Below are 18484 nucleotides of genomic sequence, written 5' to 3' on the forward strand. Positions count from 1 at the left end.
GGTATATTGCAACATGGGACCTACTCCTATAAATTTCCGGAATTATCTTAAATATCAACTAGAGTAACATCAGAGAGATCCGATCAAAATTCATTATCATTGTCCGAATTCACAAGTTCAGCTTTGTTTGGGGTTTGGTTCTTCTTCTGTTGTGGGATTTATCTTTATGGTTTGCAGTCTTCAGATTTTTCCTGCATGATTTCAGTTATTTGTCCCTCCCGGCATCATCCATTCTTTTTTTGTCATAAAGTTTTGTTTATCTTTTTTACCCCTTATCAGTAACATTTTGTTATTCTATTACAGTCTAAAATCCAAAATGAACTTGGCTAAGGTTCAGTTGAGCTTGGTAAGTCCAGGGGAGGCATGTTGCAGGAGGTAGAGCAATTGTGTTTGGAACCAAACATTCCTGTTTTGATTCTCGGTTCCTCCTCCTGTGTTGAAGTATTGTTTATCAAGACACTGAACCCCTAACTGCTCCCCTGGTGCTGGTGGACTGCATGCTTACTGCTTGTGATTCATCCATGATGGGTTAATTGCAGAGAATGAATTTCCCAACGGGGATTAATAAAGGATAAATTATTATTATTAATCAAGTTGATTGATGGGGTTTAGTCATTTTGGTTCAACACGTCTCCATCCTGATATTTGGCTCCATTAACCTCTTAAGTCCTTGACATCACATTTTGGGTTGACTTTATCGTCATGTATGAAAATTCAGATTGTCCACTTATGTTGATATAATTCCCCCCCAAAACTACGTCAGGCCAAAAGATAATGCTTACTTCTTACACTTATCAAGTCTCAGAAACCCCAATAGTAGAAAAAAATAAAACATTTACTCCATTTAAGAGCTTGGGTCTTATGAGGTTAAGTTTCACCCACTGAATTATGAACCTCTTCCTAGCATCACCATTCGGTACTCAATAAATATCAAGAAGAACAAGGCAGTTCTTTTGTTTCTGAGCAGTGTGGTACCACATGAATATGTCAGGTGAGAAGAAATATGACATTTTTACATCTACATCCGCAGATCCCTCCTGTTGCCACCATGCTGCCGAGTTCTCATCTTGCAAAGAAGCTTGTGATCAGGTACGAACACCGATACACGCATACACACACTGGCCCGCTCCTCAGCCCATTTTAGTTGGCCCATGAATGGATTCCTTTGAAGGGAAGTGGTGTGTAAAGTTTTTTTGTCTCCTACCTCTTTGAAGTGCAGGGTTAAAACTTATGTTTCATTCGGTTTCAATTAGGAGCAGGTGATGTGCTCACTCTCCCTTTTTCTTTTTTTTCCCTCTTGCTCTGTCTTTTTGTCATCTGAAGACCCCATGTCCTTCTTTTCAGCAGAGGGGTTACACAGAAGAGGTGAAAGAAACTCGTCCCTGGAAGCAGAAAACAGGCAGTCTTATTCATACTTTTGAAGTGGGTGGCGTTGAGAGGGCTGGTCTCTTGCATGTTTGAGGAGACACCACAAAAGAAAGAAAGGGGAGAAGAAATTGAAATAGAAAGAGATAATGACGAAAAAAATAGAATCAGAACAGTCGAAGCTGCAACTACCCCACTGCAGCAATGGGCAGGGTCCGGATTATGTTTGGTGCCAGGCACACGTTGTAATCACCAGTACCATTTTAGCTGTAATGGAAGCTGCCATATGCCTGGTTACACCCAGAAAATAGATGGTTCTTCAAAGGTGGATATATGTGGAATGCATTTAAATGCATTAATGAATTGCTGCAAAGATCCAAATGTAGCTGCAGCCTTTTTTTGATTTCACAAATGGGCCGAAGAGACATACTTAATTATAACTTTTCTTCAACAAACAGTCAACTTCAGATTTTTCTTTTAATACAGACCTTTAGTAAAGCTGCTGATTAGTTTGATATAAATAAATAAATGACTGCCAATTCTGGGGAAAGGAAGACTTTTTTTTAAGCTTTTTGACCTGTCTGCTGCTGAAAGTAACTGTTGCTTTGATCATCCATTCAATTGTTAAAACAAATGTCGAAAGAGTTTAACAAAAAGACATTTGTTTGGCATAAACCCATAATTGTATTGTTGACCTGTAGGTGGGCTGCAATTAATATAATCAGGCTCAGAACTTCCTCAAGTTTTGATATTTGATATGATATTGCATTGTGGCACATTTATTGTTGATGGATAAGTGGAGTCCCTTTATCCATTCATAGGGTTTGTGCAGACTGAAGTGAATGGTCATCGGTTCCCTAGGTTGAAGATAGAAGGAGTAGAAACAATATGCCAAAAATGTGCACAATTTTTTTATATTTGTATAAAGTCATACCAAAGCAAAGGGCACTTTCATTGAACCTGACACAACTATAAATCACTGATCACTGATGGTAAATAACTCACGAATTAGCCCCAAAAACATCCTGTGATAATCCTTGCATGCACAGAGCTATTGAGAGCATTTGTTGTACTTCCTTTACTGTTTGGAGTGTGGTTGTTTAGCCTTTATTTATTTGTCGGACATTTTTAACATCAGAGGACGGTTGGGGAACTCTTAACTGTTTTTGACCTTATGGAATGGAATTCTCCTGCACTGGCCTTATTGTTGGTCAATGGTTGGTCTAAACCTTTTTTTAATGCCCATGTGCTGTTTGATGAGCCTTCACAAGCTGCATTTACTTGGTTTTCACACAGAGGGGAAATCTTACTATCTACTTATTTAAATCTCAGAATGCTTATCCAGGGGACCTCATCTTTGGTCATCAAACAGGAAATTTCTATTTCCTGTTCCGTAGTAGTGCAGCAGGAATGTCAAAATATAAAGAGAATAAGTGTTCAACATACTCATGACGATGTTTGACTCAGAAACAAAGCAAGTAGAAATTTCACATATCTTAGATGTTACTCAGATAATCAGAGTCATTGTTTCCAGGGTTTGAAAGTATTTGGTGTCGTCCTTCTTCCTGAATAATTTGTATGGCTGATTTGAAAGAAAACAGAGCATTCACCTCTTTTCTAGCTTTTTGATGTTCTCTTTATTAGATACAAGTATGTAAGTGAAACACTGCCTGTTTGCAGTATAGAGGGACAAGCTTTTTCACCTCCTCAGTAGACACAGTGCCTGTATTTTTGTATTCACATGATGTCGTACGTTGCGGTCTAATACAAAATCTGTGGGAACTTAAATGAACCGAGGGTAGCCAGTCACTTTGGAATTTTATTAATCTTGTCCACAAAGGAAAAAGGCATTGCAATGAGCTTGGAATTGCATTTGTCACTCAGCAAGCAAAATTACATTAAGAACTCAACAGTTTCGAACTAAACCAATCTGACAGGCCAAAAGCTAAAGTTGCTCTTACTTGCAATGGCTGTGTCTCAGGAGATTTTCATGAATTAAATCATCCATTTTTTTTGGTCCTGTTCCTTTGTTTCTTTTGATGGGATGTAGTTGCTTCTGCCATTATGGGTCAGATGAAACTCAAATGTATGAAGGTCTGCCAACAGGTTCTCATGAAACAGTTATGTTGGAATTCTTATGAAAGGTCATGTGCAAAATTGATGGGAAATGAAAAATGAAATCAAAATAGATTTCCACCCTTAAGGGGTTTACATTAAATATCTTGGACTGGGAACTGTACAATTAATCAGCACTTTCCCTTGGCCAAAACTGCACCAATTTAAAGATCACAATAGCAACAGGTATTTAAATTGTTTAGACTTGTTCTTATGTATGCAGTATATACACTGCACTGCAAAATGTTAATGTCCCAAAATAAATCAAGTCTAACTTTGAAGTGCCTAATATTTTAGACATTGTTTTACAACATTATGTTAACCTCACCTTTTATTAATATTTTGACATAGGAGATCTCAATTAGATACACAATGCCAAATCATGAGGAGGTTCTCATTCGCATGACATCAGATCATCAGTTTTTTCTCAACATTCGATTTTCAATTTCAAACAATTATTTAATACCAACAAATAAAAATTCCCCCCCTTTGGAAATTGTGTTTAATGTAATTGTTTCACTTGTATGCTTACTTTGGCTCTTTTCCCTGCCCTTGTTATTGTCAAAAATCCTTCTCGAAGACAAAAATATCTTGATAACAACTGACTTTTATCATGGTTGGCAGCAAAAGGAAGACAGTGTAATCCAGGAACTTTCCCAAAGACATACACAAGGAGAAACTTAATTATATAAACTTGGAAAAAAAAAGAAATATATATATATATATATAGCCAATTTAATACATTCAATTTCAGTTCCTTTTTTTTTTCATTTGGCTGCTTAAACACGATCTGCACATGACGCAATACATGAATCACTTTACAATGGGTTATATGAGTTGTTTGATATTATTCTCCCTGCAGCTCGCCACGATAAAGAGTGAGTCCCGCCTGAAGCATCTCCTCCAGAGATTACCGAGTTATTGCCCAGAGTCTATGGTGAGTTCATTTCATGAGTGGGTCACTCATTGACCATACCTTTCTTTTCCAGGGCAACGTCTCTTTGATTTTTCCGACAGAATTAAAGTCTGCTCCGTAGAATATTCTTACTGATTACGGTACCTAGTTTGCTTGGGTCGTAGTGGTTGGTGCTGCCTGACATGTCTTAATGTTGATGAAATACAAGTTGAAAACAGAGTCATTACTGCTGTTCATTTCTGTGACCACTCAACTGAAAATGAAAGTTCATTCCATTATTGTAACAGCAACTATATGTATCGATCATCATAAACATGGAAGCATCTGTAACAGGAATACATCAAGGGAGTCACAGATACTGGCATTAGCATAAGCATTTACAAAACACGTCATCTAAAAAGAAAGCTATTAATCTGTAAGGCTTACATGATTGCTGTTTTAATAACGTTTTCTGTTCTTAAATAACAGCTACAAGCTTATATTATGAGTAAGCAATGAAAAATAGACATGTTTTTTATGGCTTACTAAATATAAAGGGCCAGTCATCACCTTTTCGTGTCAGCTCACAGATATAAAATTTAATTTTAATTAATTCCAGAGGCCTCCTAAGTCTCAATCCATTTATATGTTATTAAATGTCATCTACCTACATACTCATTGCTTTATTTTCTAGAATGAGCTTTGGATGTGCATCAACTCAACGCTTCCAGGTAAGGAAATGTGCAAATATATGTTTGCCCCCAAACTATTCTGTAAAGGTCAATATCTGAGACTGACTTTTATGGTGCCGCACAATACCTCTCACATTTCTAGCGGCCTTAAACTTGTAAATGTTTGATTCACATCCAGGAGTATCCAGAAAGTCAGACAGCTGGGTGGGGCTGGGCTGCTGTGAGCTTGCTATCTCAGCCGAGTGCCGCAAGGAATGCAAGCAGGTGAGATGCTGTGAATAATGTTTAGTGTAAAATGTATTCAGCCCGACATTGAGCCCACTAGTACATTTGCAGGAGACCAGTTTTGATTTCATGACTTTTTCTTCCACAGGCGTCATCCAAAAATGACATAACAAAAGTGTGCAAAAAAGTCACAGAGGTATGTTTTGCAATAAGAGCGAACAACCGATCTTTCAAACTTTGTTTTGACCTTGATAGTATCAATAGCAATTGATAGCGATAACAGATATGGGTTATGCTGTTTCCTGAAGAAAAATAGAACATATATCAAAAAAAAGTGGCAAAATAGAACTTCAGCACAACAAAGCTGCACTAACACAAATGTTTGAACAGTGTATGTTTAGGCTAATTTTGTTAGGTAATGCAAAACAGAAAAATATAAATGAAGCTTACACTATGTGCCATTATCACCATAGCTTTCTCTCTCTTTTCCTAGAACCCACTCTATAGCTGTATCACCAAAAATGAAAGTAAGTTGTCAAAAATCTATAAAAACCCATCATTCCAGACGTCAGCTATTAAAATTGGCAACAATTTCTGGCACTGTTATTGTGCATATTGTCAGTATACAATTTGGAGGGATGTATGCATTAACATATATAAAAAAAAAAACTTGACCTTGAGGGGAAAAAAGAATGTGCTTTAGCCGTAATAGTCATTCAGTAATGTGTTTGCACTTTGTCTGCAGTGGGCTCCACATGCTGCAGCTATGCAGGGCGACACACAACCTGCAGGGAGTACTGTCAGGCCATCTTCCGTACAGACTCTACTCCCACAATGTCACAGATCAACACTGTAAAAGACTTCTGTCAGAGCCACAGTGCCCAGCTGCTCAGCTGTGTCAACAACTTCACCAAGTCTTATCCAATACGAAACCCAATTGACAGTAAGTCCATCTGCGCGGTAATGTAATTAATTTTTTCTTCCATTGAAAATGCAATACCATTGAACAACGAGATATAACTGAGTACAACACACAGTCACACATTTCCAGCAGATGCTTATTATTGCATTGGGTAGAATATTAAGAACAAATATGTAGTGCATGTATCAAAAAAACATGGAACTGTCTTTCTTTTGACACATCGCCTGCTATTTCACACTAGTGAATGAAATTCCACAGTATCTTGCAGCAGCACACAGGATCAGAATCCAGCACTAATGAGTTCCCTCACCCCAAGGTATGTTCTGCTGTGACCGAGCAGAGGCCACCCGCTGCCAGGTGGCTTGCAAGCGAATACTTCGCACCATGAGCACAGAGCATGAGATCATGGAGGGTTTGATTGAGGAGTGTGGCTCCAAGCCTCTTCCTCAGGATCCCTTGTGGCAATGCTTTCTTGGCAGCACCAAGACCTCCTCTCAGACTGAAGAGGAAGTCAAAATGGACTGTGCAAAGCTGCGCTGCTGCTCCAAGGCCAACACTTCACTCTGCAGGTACGGCCACAGCTTTAGAAAGCTGGAGTGTTGACCCTCTATCAGTGAAGGAACATTAAAGGCTGTATTGTTTTTATTTTAACAGGGACATGTGTCAAGAGATTAGCATTAAATGGGGCAGTCAGACAGGGCAAGACTTTGACCAGCTGTGTGAGTACAACCCAGTGGAGACAGAGCTGATCAGCTGCTTGGCTGATGTCAGTGAGCCCTGCCAACTTGGCTGCAAGGACCTTACCTACTGCACCAACTTTAACAACAGGTCAGCCATGTTTAATACTCATTTGGTGACTGGTCACGCTTTATAGCATTTCATCTAGCCGTTCTTTTCGTTTCTGTACCAAGTAATTTATTGTGAAATTAAAAGGAAGGAAAAAGAGTAAATACCGAGGCTGTGAATAACAAAAAAGTCAAATGCACAGGACTGTTTTCAAAATTGTAGTCTTGGGTATAAAATTGGTTCATTTGTGTTGATGAATTTACTTGCCTTCTCATGAAAGTGTGTTGCTCACTAATGTATTGGTTTATGCTGTACTGCTTTTGCTGACATCTTAATCGAACAAGCACTTGAATCCATAGAGTTTAGTATTTTTGCATATGCCAAGTCATGTCTGAGTCTGTCAGGTGATCATACCTCTCCATACAAACAGCTAAAATGAATCTAAGCAATACAGCATTAGCATTAATGTCTTTGAGCTGTAACTCATGTGGCAATGTACCACAGCATTGATAAAGTCATATGTACATGCACCGCATGAACATTTAACCCTATAATGTTCTCCTTTTAAAAAAATGTTATACCAAGATTTAATGATCAGTAGCAATCCTGATTGAAACTGCCAGTCTCCATTACTGTGGCCACGAAATAGCTTTAGTTTAACACTCTGATAAATCAGCTGATTTTGGCATTTAGATCTGGTTTAAATAAAAAAACCACTGTGGAGAATTATGGGGTTAAATAAATACATGCAGGAACACACAAACTGAAAGAAGCACACAAGATTAACAAAGAAGCCTCTCATCAGGAAGAAATGGAATGATAAAAACACACCCAAAACTTTTCCCGCTAAACCCTCAAATTAGTTGACTCACTTGGGACCAAACCCACCAATCAGACATCAAAGACACTTCCTGGTTCAGTTGAGGAAGAAATTCAGTTCCATCGTCCAGAGGGACTTCAGCGGCTTCTGTTGGGCAGTCGGATCAAAATCTTTGTTTTGCGGGAGATGTTTAAAGTTTCCGTTTTCCAATTGACCTGCGTGACACTGAGAAATTATCTAACACATCAGCCTTAACTTTGTCTTATTTTGACCATGAATGACTTTCACATTCTTTGTCTGCAGGCCAACCGAGCTGTTTCGCAGTTGTAATGTCCAGTCTGACCAGGGAGCCATGAATGACATTAAGCTTTGGTCCAATGGGACAATTAAAATGCCATTTATGAACATCCCTGTGCTGGACATCAGGAAGTGTCTGCCCGACATATGGAAGGCAGTAGCATGTTCCCTGCAGATCAAACCCTGCCATAGCAAGTCCCGAGGGAGCGTCATATGCAAGTATGTCTCCTGCAGCCCTTTAACAAACTCATACTAATTAGTTTTAAATAAAGAAAAACTTAGTTCTGGGTCAAATGTCCTTTTTAGTTTTCATTCTGCTTTGTTTATAACTGCTTTTAGTAAAGTAGTGGATATCGCTAGTAGTATAGTAGTAAAGGTTGGATATTTTAGACTTTTTGAAGTCAAAGCAAACTTTTCATTGTTAGTTTTTTAGATTTTATGATGGTCTCTTACATTTGTGTCTTTTTTCTTTTTCTACTGATATAAAAGAGTCGAATAAATCTCAACAAATTGATGCGTTCATTCAGGTTTTAAAATTTTACCGGCTTATAAGTGGCCACCCTGTAGCAAGATAACTTATTTGACAATGAATTAAAAGTCAATATGTCGATTGGGTTTAATATTATCACCTCTTGTTCATCCTCCTGTCAAAACTTTCATATTGACACAATCCAGTCCGTTCATTGACATGGGAAATGATTGTGGGTACTTGTAAGACAGTTCTAAGGGCTTAACGCTGTAATCAACCTTTTATTTTAAAGATGCTTGCCCAATGCTAAGTGTACCAGTAAGGAATAGGATACAGATTTGTAAATCATCCACACACTGCATATCAGTCGATGATTAATTTCAAGCCACAAAATAATACTCACTGAAGATAAGAACAAGTGCAGCAATAGCATCTCAATGAGACAAATTAGCTTTTTTACATGTTGAACTTGTTCCAGTCTGCATAGTTGATTAACTATAATTCTGTTGTCAGATCTGATTGTGTAGACATCCTGACCCAGTGTGGAGACATGAAACGCTTCCATGAGGGTCAAACACCAGAAAGAATCTGTGAGCTGCTATCACCTATTGATGACCCTGAACGCTGCATTCCCCTCCATAAATACCTCAGTGAGTGACACCCCGCACTTTCTCTGATTCATTGATCCCTTGTAAAAATCATACACACATCCAATATCAAAGAGCCATGTAATATATGACTAATAAGCATCAGCTGAACGAAACATATTTGATCTGTAACTCCAGTTTCCAAACACCCCCACAATCTGTGTTCTTGGTTTTCTTTATTGGACGTCAGTCAGCTCAGTCTCTCATTTTGAATATTAAAACATGCTTGATGTTTCCTGTAAGTGGCAATGTGCATGTCTCAGGAAATTTTTCTCCACCCTCAAAAGATGGTGTCAGATTTATTGTTTGTGTTATTTTAAGTAGTTTTTGTGAACACAAACTTAAAAAAGTCTTGGCCTTGCATAATGACTATATGAAACTGTGTTCTCCACTGTCTCCCCAAACTCCTCGGTGACCACCAAAGCCGCATGCCGCTTGGCCTGCTGGTACCTGTCAGCTGCCTCCAGAGCCCCATAGGCCAGAAAGGCCTGATAGGACTCCTTCTTCAGTTTGACAGCATCCCTCACTGCTAGAGTACACCAGCGGGTTTGAGGGTTGCTCCCCGAACAGGCGCAGATCGCCTTATGTCTGCAGCAGCAGTCTGCCACCTAGATAATGGAAGCATGGAATATGGCCCATTTGGACTCAATGTCCCCCTCTTCCCTCAGGATGTGGTTGTAGTTCTGCCGGAGGTGGGAGTTGAAAGTTCTTCTGATAGGGGGCTCTGCTAGACATTCCCAGCAGACCCTCACATTATACTTGGATCTGCCAGGTCTGACTGGCATCCTCCCTGACCATCAGAGCCTGCTCACCACCAGGTGGTGATTAGTTGACAGTTCCGCCCCTCTCTTCACCCGAGTGTTCAGGACATTCGGCCGCAAGTCCGACGATACGACCACAAGGTTGATCAAAGAACTAAGGCCGAAGGTGTGTTGGTGCCAAGTGCACATATGGACACCTTTATGCCTGAACATGGTGTTTGTTATGGACAATCCGTGACAAGCACAGAAGTCCAATAACAAGACACCGCTCGTGTTCAGATCTGGGGGGCCTTTCTTCTCAATCATGCCCTTCCAAGTCGCACTGTCATGAGCGTTGAAGTCTCCCAGCATAACAAGTGAGTCCCCGTGAGGAGTGCTCTCGAGCAGCCCCTCTAGGGACCCCCAGAAAAGTGGGTAAACTGTTGTTGGGTGTATAGCCACAAACAACAGTCAGAACCTGTCCCTCCACCTGAAAGCAGAGGGAGGCTACCCTGTCATCCACCTGGTTGAACCTCAACATGCAGACGCCGAGATGGGGGCAATCTATATGGCCACACCTGCCCGAGGGCAACCCCAGAATGAAAAAAAGAGTCCAGCCCCTCTCGAGGGTGGGGGGCAGTGACCCAGAATAAGATTGAGGACTTAAATAGCTGTGAATAGAGGAAAAGCAGAGATGAGGAAAGAGTTGAGAAATAAAGGGAAACCAGAATGAAGATGCAGCCAAAAGCTAACCCACCAATGTAATTTGTGCCCACAATCAGATTTTATACACTGTGTGTGCTTTATACCGGGGTTCAGCCAATCTGTTTCTTCTTCCTTTCCTGTCCTGAAAGATAGGAAGGTTTTTAAGTTTGCAACCATGATTTATATTTAATTTGATTTCAAAGTCCCTCATAGTAACAGTTTAACTTGTGTTAAAAAGGTAAAGGCATTTTAAATACTTTTGAATTAGACATATTATGTATATTAAACATATTGATAAACTAATAATTCCATCTAATCCCAGGGAATTTGTAAGCAAAAATCCACAAGTTGATGACAATAGCATGGCAAGAGATTAACCTTGATTTAATTGTACTGATTTAATTCCTAAATAAATGTAATGATAGCCACTGGGATCTTAAATGCCTTTTCCCCCTATATAAGTTGTTTACTGCGTAGTACATTTACAAGAGCATATATAGTTATTGAATAAATTATCAAATATTGCACTTTGAAAGGCCTGGGAGAATTTAATTTCCAAACATATAGGGTGAATAGATCAACAATCTCTCTTACTGAGGACTCAGTGATTACATAAGTCAGAGATGGCGCGGGTCAAATTTAGATACAATCTCATGCAACAGACAAATAAATCTTCATATCTGTGTTTCACACGAAATAAATGCATGCCCATTTTTGAAATTCTGACATGCTAATACGCATGTCTTGAACTATTCAAAAGCTGTAATGCATGTTGTGGCATTAAAAAAACAACAACACAATTTTTATAACCTACTACCCAGCAGGTTTTGCAAAATGTAGTCATGCAAACATGGCATATATGAAACACATTATTGTGCCACAACATATTAGCCCTTTCTTTACACTTTTATAAAATCCTTGAAGAAACTCGCATCCAGCAGGGAAATGAGAGCCGCTCATTGAAGTTGCAGTTTGTTGTCAATTTTGAAAGAGGCCTTTTCCTCCTATGCTTAATTTTAATGTATGTATTTTTTTTTAATATCCCTAGCACCTAGTTCCCTTGGAAACAACATTGTGGAAGAAGTTATACACCCATGCAACCCCAATCCGTGCCCCAGCAACCACTTGTGCCAGGTCAACAGAAAGGGTTGCCTTGATGAGCTCAACTGCCAGCCATATGTCTGCACACCAGGCAGGACTACCTTCAGCTGCTGTCATGATGCTCACCTCATAGGAGGTCTGTCATAATCAGTGTTTGTGTTCATCTCTTTCCAGGTTGTAAACTGGGCGAGGCCTCAGAGTTTCTTGTTCAGCAGGACACGCATATCCAGGTGCCAACTCGCACTGGTCCAGCTGGTTGCTATGAAGTTTGTACCTGTGGTCCAATTGGACGGCTGGAGAACTGTATGGAGATGCCTTGTGTGGACATCAACAAACCGTGCATCGTCGGAGAACAGAGGAAGAGTAAGAACAGCCTATTTAGTGTGTACTTTAGCACCACCCATTGGTTACATAGAAGCATTTAACGTGTGGAAAATAAGAGGTAATGTTAGAAAAACAGCTTATACTGCCACGTAATTACAATAATGTGTGGAAAACTAAAACTATACAATGACAAAATCCAAATTGTGTTAAATGTGAATAAAATCCTGATTTTATTGTAAAACCTTGGAACCAGACTTTTAAGATGCGAGCTCTGGCTATTCATTTTCATGACTACTGTTACGGTCTTCAATTATTTACCTTTTTATTGCTCATATTCAACCACCAGTCAGGTTAACAGATTGCCTGAAGGTAACGAGTAACCCCATTACCTCACCCCCCCTATACACGGTTATGCCATGGAAGTTCATATCAGAATGCTACATTTTTCTTGTTGCTACTCTTTTCTTGTTGTCTATGTTTCGTTCCTTTTTCCCAGAAATCAGGTCTTTGCTCCACCTTACAATTCATATAGACTGCATTCTGTGTGTGGATTTTGCAGGAAAGCTAAACTACTTCACTACTAAAGCAAATTTCTATTAATAAATGCCATCACCTGGTCATTTTTTGTGGTGAATGTCCTACTATATAGAACTACACACAGTACCTAATATTGCCATTCAGTATAAAATTTTTATTAAATTGCCTATTACCAATGCAAATGCTATGTGCCTCTATGATGTGCCTCTCACACCAGGTCATGGAACAACTTTCCGAGTTGACTGCCTCACCTGTTCCTGCTTCGCTGGAGAACCAATCTGCTCAAACAGAGCATGTCTTAACCTCGATAGCTCAGATGAGGACAGCCGACACTTTACCGGTCTGTGTGTGTGTGTGTTTGTATGAGTCTGTGGCTGTGTATTTATGAGACTTCTGTGTCACGAAAAGCTAACTTGTTGTAAATTTCAACTTTTTATAAATTGCTTTGTTTCATTATTGGTACTCTTCATTGACAATGAGCTATCAAATTATATCTTATTCACCTTTCGGCGTTTCACCTCAGGGTTTGCCACTGCGAATCAACCATCTCCATCTAACCCTTCATATCCTCTCTCTCACTATATCCATAAACCCTCTCTTTGGTCTTCCTCAAACCTCCTGCCTGGCAATTCCAGCATCCCTCTACCAATACCACTATCCCTCCTCTGTACATGACCGAGCCTTCTCAGTCTGCCTTCTCTGACCTTCTCTCCGAAATATCTAATGTGCTGTTTCTCTGATAGACTTATTCTTGATCCTTTCCATCCTGGTCACTACCAAAGAGAACATTAGCATCTTCATCTCTGCGACCTTTAAGTCTGCCTCCTGTTTTTTCATCATTGTGATTGTTTCTCGGCCAAACGGCATCGCTGATCTCACCACAGTCTCGGACACCTTTCATTTCATTTTGGCTGATAGTCTTCTATTGCATAGTACCCCTGACACTTTTCTCCACCCATTCCAACCTCCTTCAACCCGTCTCTTCACCTCTTTTTCACATTCTCCGCTGCTCTGGACTGTTGACCCCAAATACCTGAAATCCACTTGATCTCCACTCCCAGTAGCCTTACCGTTCCACCTGGGTTCCTCTTATTCACACACATATACTCTGTCTTGCTGCAACTAACCTTCATTCCTCTCCTTTCCAGAGCATACCTCCACCTCTCTAGATTTTCCTCAACCTGTTTTTTACTCTTACTACGGATCACAGTGTCGTCTGCAAAGATCATGGAGATTCCTGTCCATCTGTCAGCCTGTCCATCACCACTGCAAACAAGAAGGGGCTCAGAGCTGATCCCTGATGGAGTCCCACCTCCATCTTGAACAACTCTGTTACCCCTACAGCACACCACTGTCTCACAGCCAGCATACATGTCTTGCACCAGTTTAATCTTCTCTGCAACTCCAGCCTTCCTCATACAGTACCAGAGTTCCTCTCTTGGCACCCTCTCATATGCTTTTTCTAGGTCTACAAAAACACAATGCAGCTCCATTGCAGCTCCTTTTCTGTACCTCCCTATTAGCATTCTCAAAGCAAATGGTCCATCTGTAGTACTCTTTCAAGGCATGAAACCATACTGTTGTTCACAAATGCTGACTTCCGTTCTCAGTCTAGTTTCCACAGCTCTTTCCCATAACTTCATCGTGTGGCTTATCAACTTTATCCCTCTATAGTTGATGCAATTCTGCACATCCCCCTTATTCTTAAAAAAATGGCACCATTACACTTTGTCTCCATTTCTCCAAGCATCTTCTCATACTCTAAGATCTTGTTGAATAATCTTGTCAGAAACTCATCCGCTGCCTCTCCTAGACACTTCTACACTTCCACAGGTATATTATCAGGACCAACTCCTTTTCTACTCTTCATCCTGTTCAATGCCTCCCTCACTTCATTTTTACTAATCTCTGCTACTTTGCAGACTACAATAGTCCCCAAGTACCCTCCTACCTATCTCCCTGATAACATTAGCTGTAGCTGTCCAATCATCTGGAATCTCTCCCTGACCACCCAGAGCCTTTCTCAACTCCTCCCTGAAAACCATACAACACTCCTCCCTTTTCAGCTTCCGCCACTTTGTCCTCTGCGCTGCCTTTGTTTAATGTTCCTTGTCACCAGAGTCATCCTACAAACCACCAACCTATGCTGTCTGGCTACACTCTCACCTACCACTACTTCGTTGTCACTGATCTCTTTCGGGTTACCGCATCTATACAAGATGTAGTCTACCTGTGTGCTCCTACCTTTGCTGTTATGAGTTACCCCATGTTCTTGTCTTTTCTGGAAAAAAGTGTTCACTACAGCCTTTCTATCCTTTTTGCAAAGTCTAGAACTGTCATATTATATGAAGGATAACATATGAAGGATTACAGTAGAAGTGTCCTACATTATGAATCTATTGTGTTGTTGCTATTGTGAGATGAATTACCATGCGGGTCTGATTTACACATCGCCTCAGTGGCTTTTTGGTTGTGGCTTGGTGTTGTTATTATCGTTGATTGCATGTCTGATGTTATGTTAGTAACATGAAATCATATTTTGGTGGAAATATATGTTTTACTAAAGCTAGTGTTCTGTGTGTGTGTGCCTGTGGCCTTTGTCCCTACCAGACGCTCTTTTTACTGAATAAGTTTAGCCAGAGTACTGTATTGCAAACTTTTCATCATTTCTAGAACTGTCTCTCATCTCCCTGCTTTGTTCTCTTCCATGCCCTTTCCAGGTCTGCCATGTAACTGTCCAGACCGTTTTGTCCCAGTGTGTGCATCAAACGGGCGGACCTATCCTAGTGCCTGCGTGGCTCGCTGTATAGGATTCAAGGATCACCAATTTGTGTTTGGCCAGTGCCGCCTGAGTAACCCCTGTGCCGGCAAACCTTGCCAGAGAAACCAGAGGTAGGTACAGCTGCTGCTGCTTATTCTGGGATGTTAATGCAAACCTTGTGTTCCTTAAAACACAAATAATACTGCTATCATTAAACATCTACTCTGATATTTAACATCATAACAAATGGTTTCTAGGGTTTTAGTTTGAATTTCTATGTATGTTTCAGCTCTTAGTCGTGCTTCATAAAATGAGTTTTGAGTGTGTTGAAACATTTTCTCTGGGTTTATTTTAGCTTGTTTTGCTTGTGCGCTTACTGTGGAACATCATCGTGGATATAAGATCAGAAAATTATGTATCTACCTTTACATTTCTTGTGCAACTGTGTGCATGTTTGTAGGTGCATCCCAAAATATGGCGTGTGCATGAGTGACTCATCGAACTGCGTGCAGTACGAGTGTGTTAGTCGGCAGATGACCTGTGACAAGAACAGCATTTCGCCTGCCTGCGACACTGATGGCCTTATACATGCCAGCTTGTGCCAGCTACAGCAAGCAGGGAAAACACTGGCCTACATGGGACACTGCCAGGTGAATCACGATAGATCCATACATACAGTACATGATCCTGCAGGAACTAAATGTGCACAACCATGTCGTCCCATTAACATTCAAAAGTATTCACTTTTAAAAATTCATGTGGCTTGATAATTGCACTTTAAGCACAGTTGTTATAGTCATTCCCAAGCCTTTTAAAATATTATGTGAACAATATCGCATCATCTGATATACAAGCGTAAACTAAGTATCAACAAAATCAACCAAAGAAAGTGTTCTTATGTGACGTTACATACTCATACAAAGAAAATGCATTGAAACATTACAAAGGAAGGCATTTTAAGAAAAAAATACACTCCAAATAGATGAGTGTACACAGAGTGTGTCAGAGTGTACACAACAGTGTGGCACACATCTGCACACAACTTTAACCATTTTTGGTTCTTGATATTGTTGTCAGCAGGCTGAGAGGACAATTTAAAATTTAAATGTTAGTGCATCAGACTTGAGCCTTTTGAAAACAATTCCATTGAGTTACCATCTGTTTGTAGCAGTATATTTTCTCTGTTTTGTTTTTCGAACTGATGGTATTTTCAATGCTGCAGATCTGCGCATCGAAATACACATTATAAAATTATAACTATATTGTAATTTTATTAGTTTTTAAAAATTTGATTGTTTTTTTTATTTTAATGTCTCCACCACACATCCAGACTGTTCCAGGTCAGTAAAAAGGGAAAATGGGAAAACTCTGTTTGAAGTAGAGACGTACAAAAACATGTCATCGGTTGCTTGTGCACTTTGATTGCCTTTGTTTCAATGAGGCAGTATTAATGCAATAGAAGATGTGACCAATATTCTTTCTGATAGACTCTAACATCGCTAAGAAGACTTTTACGTGGACTTCTTTACTTTTACGTGTATACTTACCTTCACTGTTACTCTTTCACCAAGTTTAGTCAAAGAGATATCAGGTTGCATTATAGTGATTTCTGGTGCACAATTCAGTATTACGATGGCACAAAACATGGTTTTGGATGGTTGTAGGATCCGTTCTTCTCAACTATAAATATCCCAAAGTTGGAATAAATGCATAGGTACAATGTAAAAGAAAGTGACAATGTAACATAGATCACTCATGGTCATGTTTTGCTAATGTTACAGGATGCCTGTCGGAAGCGGAAGCAAGTTTGTGGCCACAATGGGGAAACGTATAACACGGTATGCGATGCATTCTCTGACCGCGTATCTGTGGATTACGAAGGCCCCTGCCAAGCTGTCGGGGCTGTATCGGATTCAGCCCCTGATTCTGCATGCAGTATGATTCCCTGTCCACCGCTGACCACCCCAGGCTGCCAGCCAGTCACGCCACCTGGTGAGCATCCCAATACCTTACACAGAGAGAAGTTTGGGGGTTTGGGGATTTGCCGTCTATATCAATGTTCCCTCTTTTCCAGGTGCATGTTGTCCTGTATGTGCCAGTATGCTGCGAATCCTCTGGAACAAAGAACAAATGAACATTTTCTCAAAGGTATGAATGAATCATTGTTATTGTTTATTTTATTGCTTGTGGGAATACTTTAAAATACAACTGTCTGTGTGACACTGAGACAAGTGGCTTATACAGACTAGTACTTTTTAGAAAAGTGCTCAAAGAAATCCCTCTATCCATTTCCCATGCTGTTGAACCTGTTTTTAGAAACCCTTGGTATCATTTCTTTTAAATAAGGGTGTTTACTATCATGCGGTCTACACATTAATTATATTACATGGGCTCTCAAACTTCTTCATGCTCTGGTCCACACTTCTCTTTTCTATAGTTAGTAAGATACTCATGTAAATTGATTTTGCTCACGTGTCTTTTACATTTAATGTAGATGTTTAATTTGATAATCTCATTATAATTTGAGCTTTTTTAATTAGTTTGTTGACTTAAAAAAGCCTATCCTAGCTGCAAGGAACTTACCTTTATTGAAAATAGACAAAGATTTCAATATTTTCAGATTTTGTGCAATATTAGTAATACATGAAAACCCCTTCATACAGTTTCAGCACCATAGAGTAAAATATGTAGAAACCATTATTTTTTGAAATGTTAGAAATATAAATATATCCAATATCACCATTTTGTGGCATTAGCTGTAATTGTAGGGGATGGCCACATGGGAGAGCTATGCTTCCAGAAACTTTATCAGCCTCTCAGTTGTTGTCTTGCACTTCAGAAACAGACAAATATGTAGAGAGCATGTACACGAACCCTTCTCTTCAAACACTCCTCCCGGGGCATCTTTGTTCTTGTTTCATTTGGACCCAGACTTTACGAAATCATTTCAAGACCGCAGTGTTCCATGCAATGATATTTTCTTTGATCCGATTTCTGAACAGTCCTCAGCCTGTCTGGAGACTTTTCAAAAACATGTTAACACTTATGACCATCTCCATAGAAACATTTCTTGGCAAGTATGA

At 39.8% G+C, this 18484-nt stretch overlaps 1 protein-coding gene across 1 annotated transcript in view; it reads left to right on the top strand.

Annotated features, from left to right (window-relative positions):
• Positions 1–18484, top strand: part of reck (reversion-inducing-cysteine-rich protein with kazal motifs) — a 38156-nt gene that overhangs the window by 18635 nt on the left and 1037 nt on the right. Inside the window, exons 2-19 of the mRNA XM_086160896.1 lie at positions 1031–1089; positions 4343–4417; positions 5070–5106; positions 5246–5331; positions 5441–5488; positions 5786–5819; positions 6038–6235; positions 6531–6783; positions 6869–7042; positions 8124–8336; positions 9100–9236; positions 11727–11870; positions 11954–12142; positions 12858–12980; positions 15361–15532; positions 15862–16051; positions 17183–17393; positions 17476–17549. Of these exons, the coding sequence (XP_086017022.1) occupies positions 1031–1089; positions 4343–4417; positions 5070–5106; positions 5246–5331; positions 5441–5488; positions 5786–5819; positions 6038–6235; positions 6531–6783; positions 6869–7042; positions 8124–8336; positions 9100–9236; positions 11727–11870; positions 11954–12142; positions 12858–12980; positions 15361–15532; positions 15862–16051; positions 17183–17393; positions 17476–17549 (2417 nt within the window). The remainder of the gene's footprint in view (positions 1–1030; positions 1090–4342; positions 4418–5069; positions 5107–5245; positions 5332–5440; positions 5489–5785; positions 5820–6037; positions 6236–6530; positions 6784–6868; positions 7043–8123; positions 8337–9099; positions 9237–11726; positions 11871–11953; positions 12143–12857; positions 12981–15360; positions 15533–15861; positions 16052–17182; positions 17394–17475; positions 17550–18484) is intronic.

Source organism: Fistularia commersonii, chromosome 15 (assembly GCF_037954325.1).
Source record: "Fistularia commersonii isolate RoL2024-O1a breed Wild chromosome 15, RoL_Fcom_v1.0, whole genome shotgun sequence".
Lineage (NCBI taxonomy): Eukaryota > Metazoa > Chordata > Actinopteri > Syngnathiformes > Fistulariidae > Fistularia > Fistularia commersonii.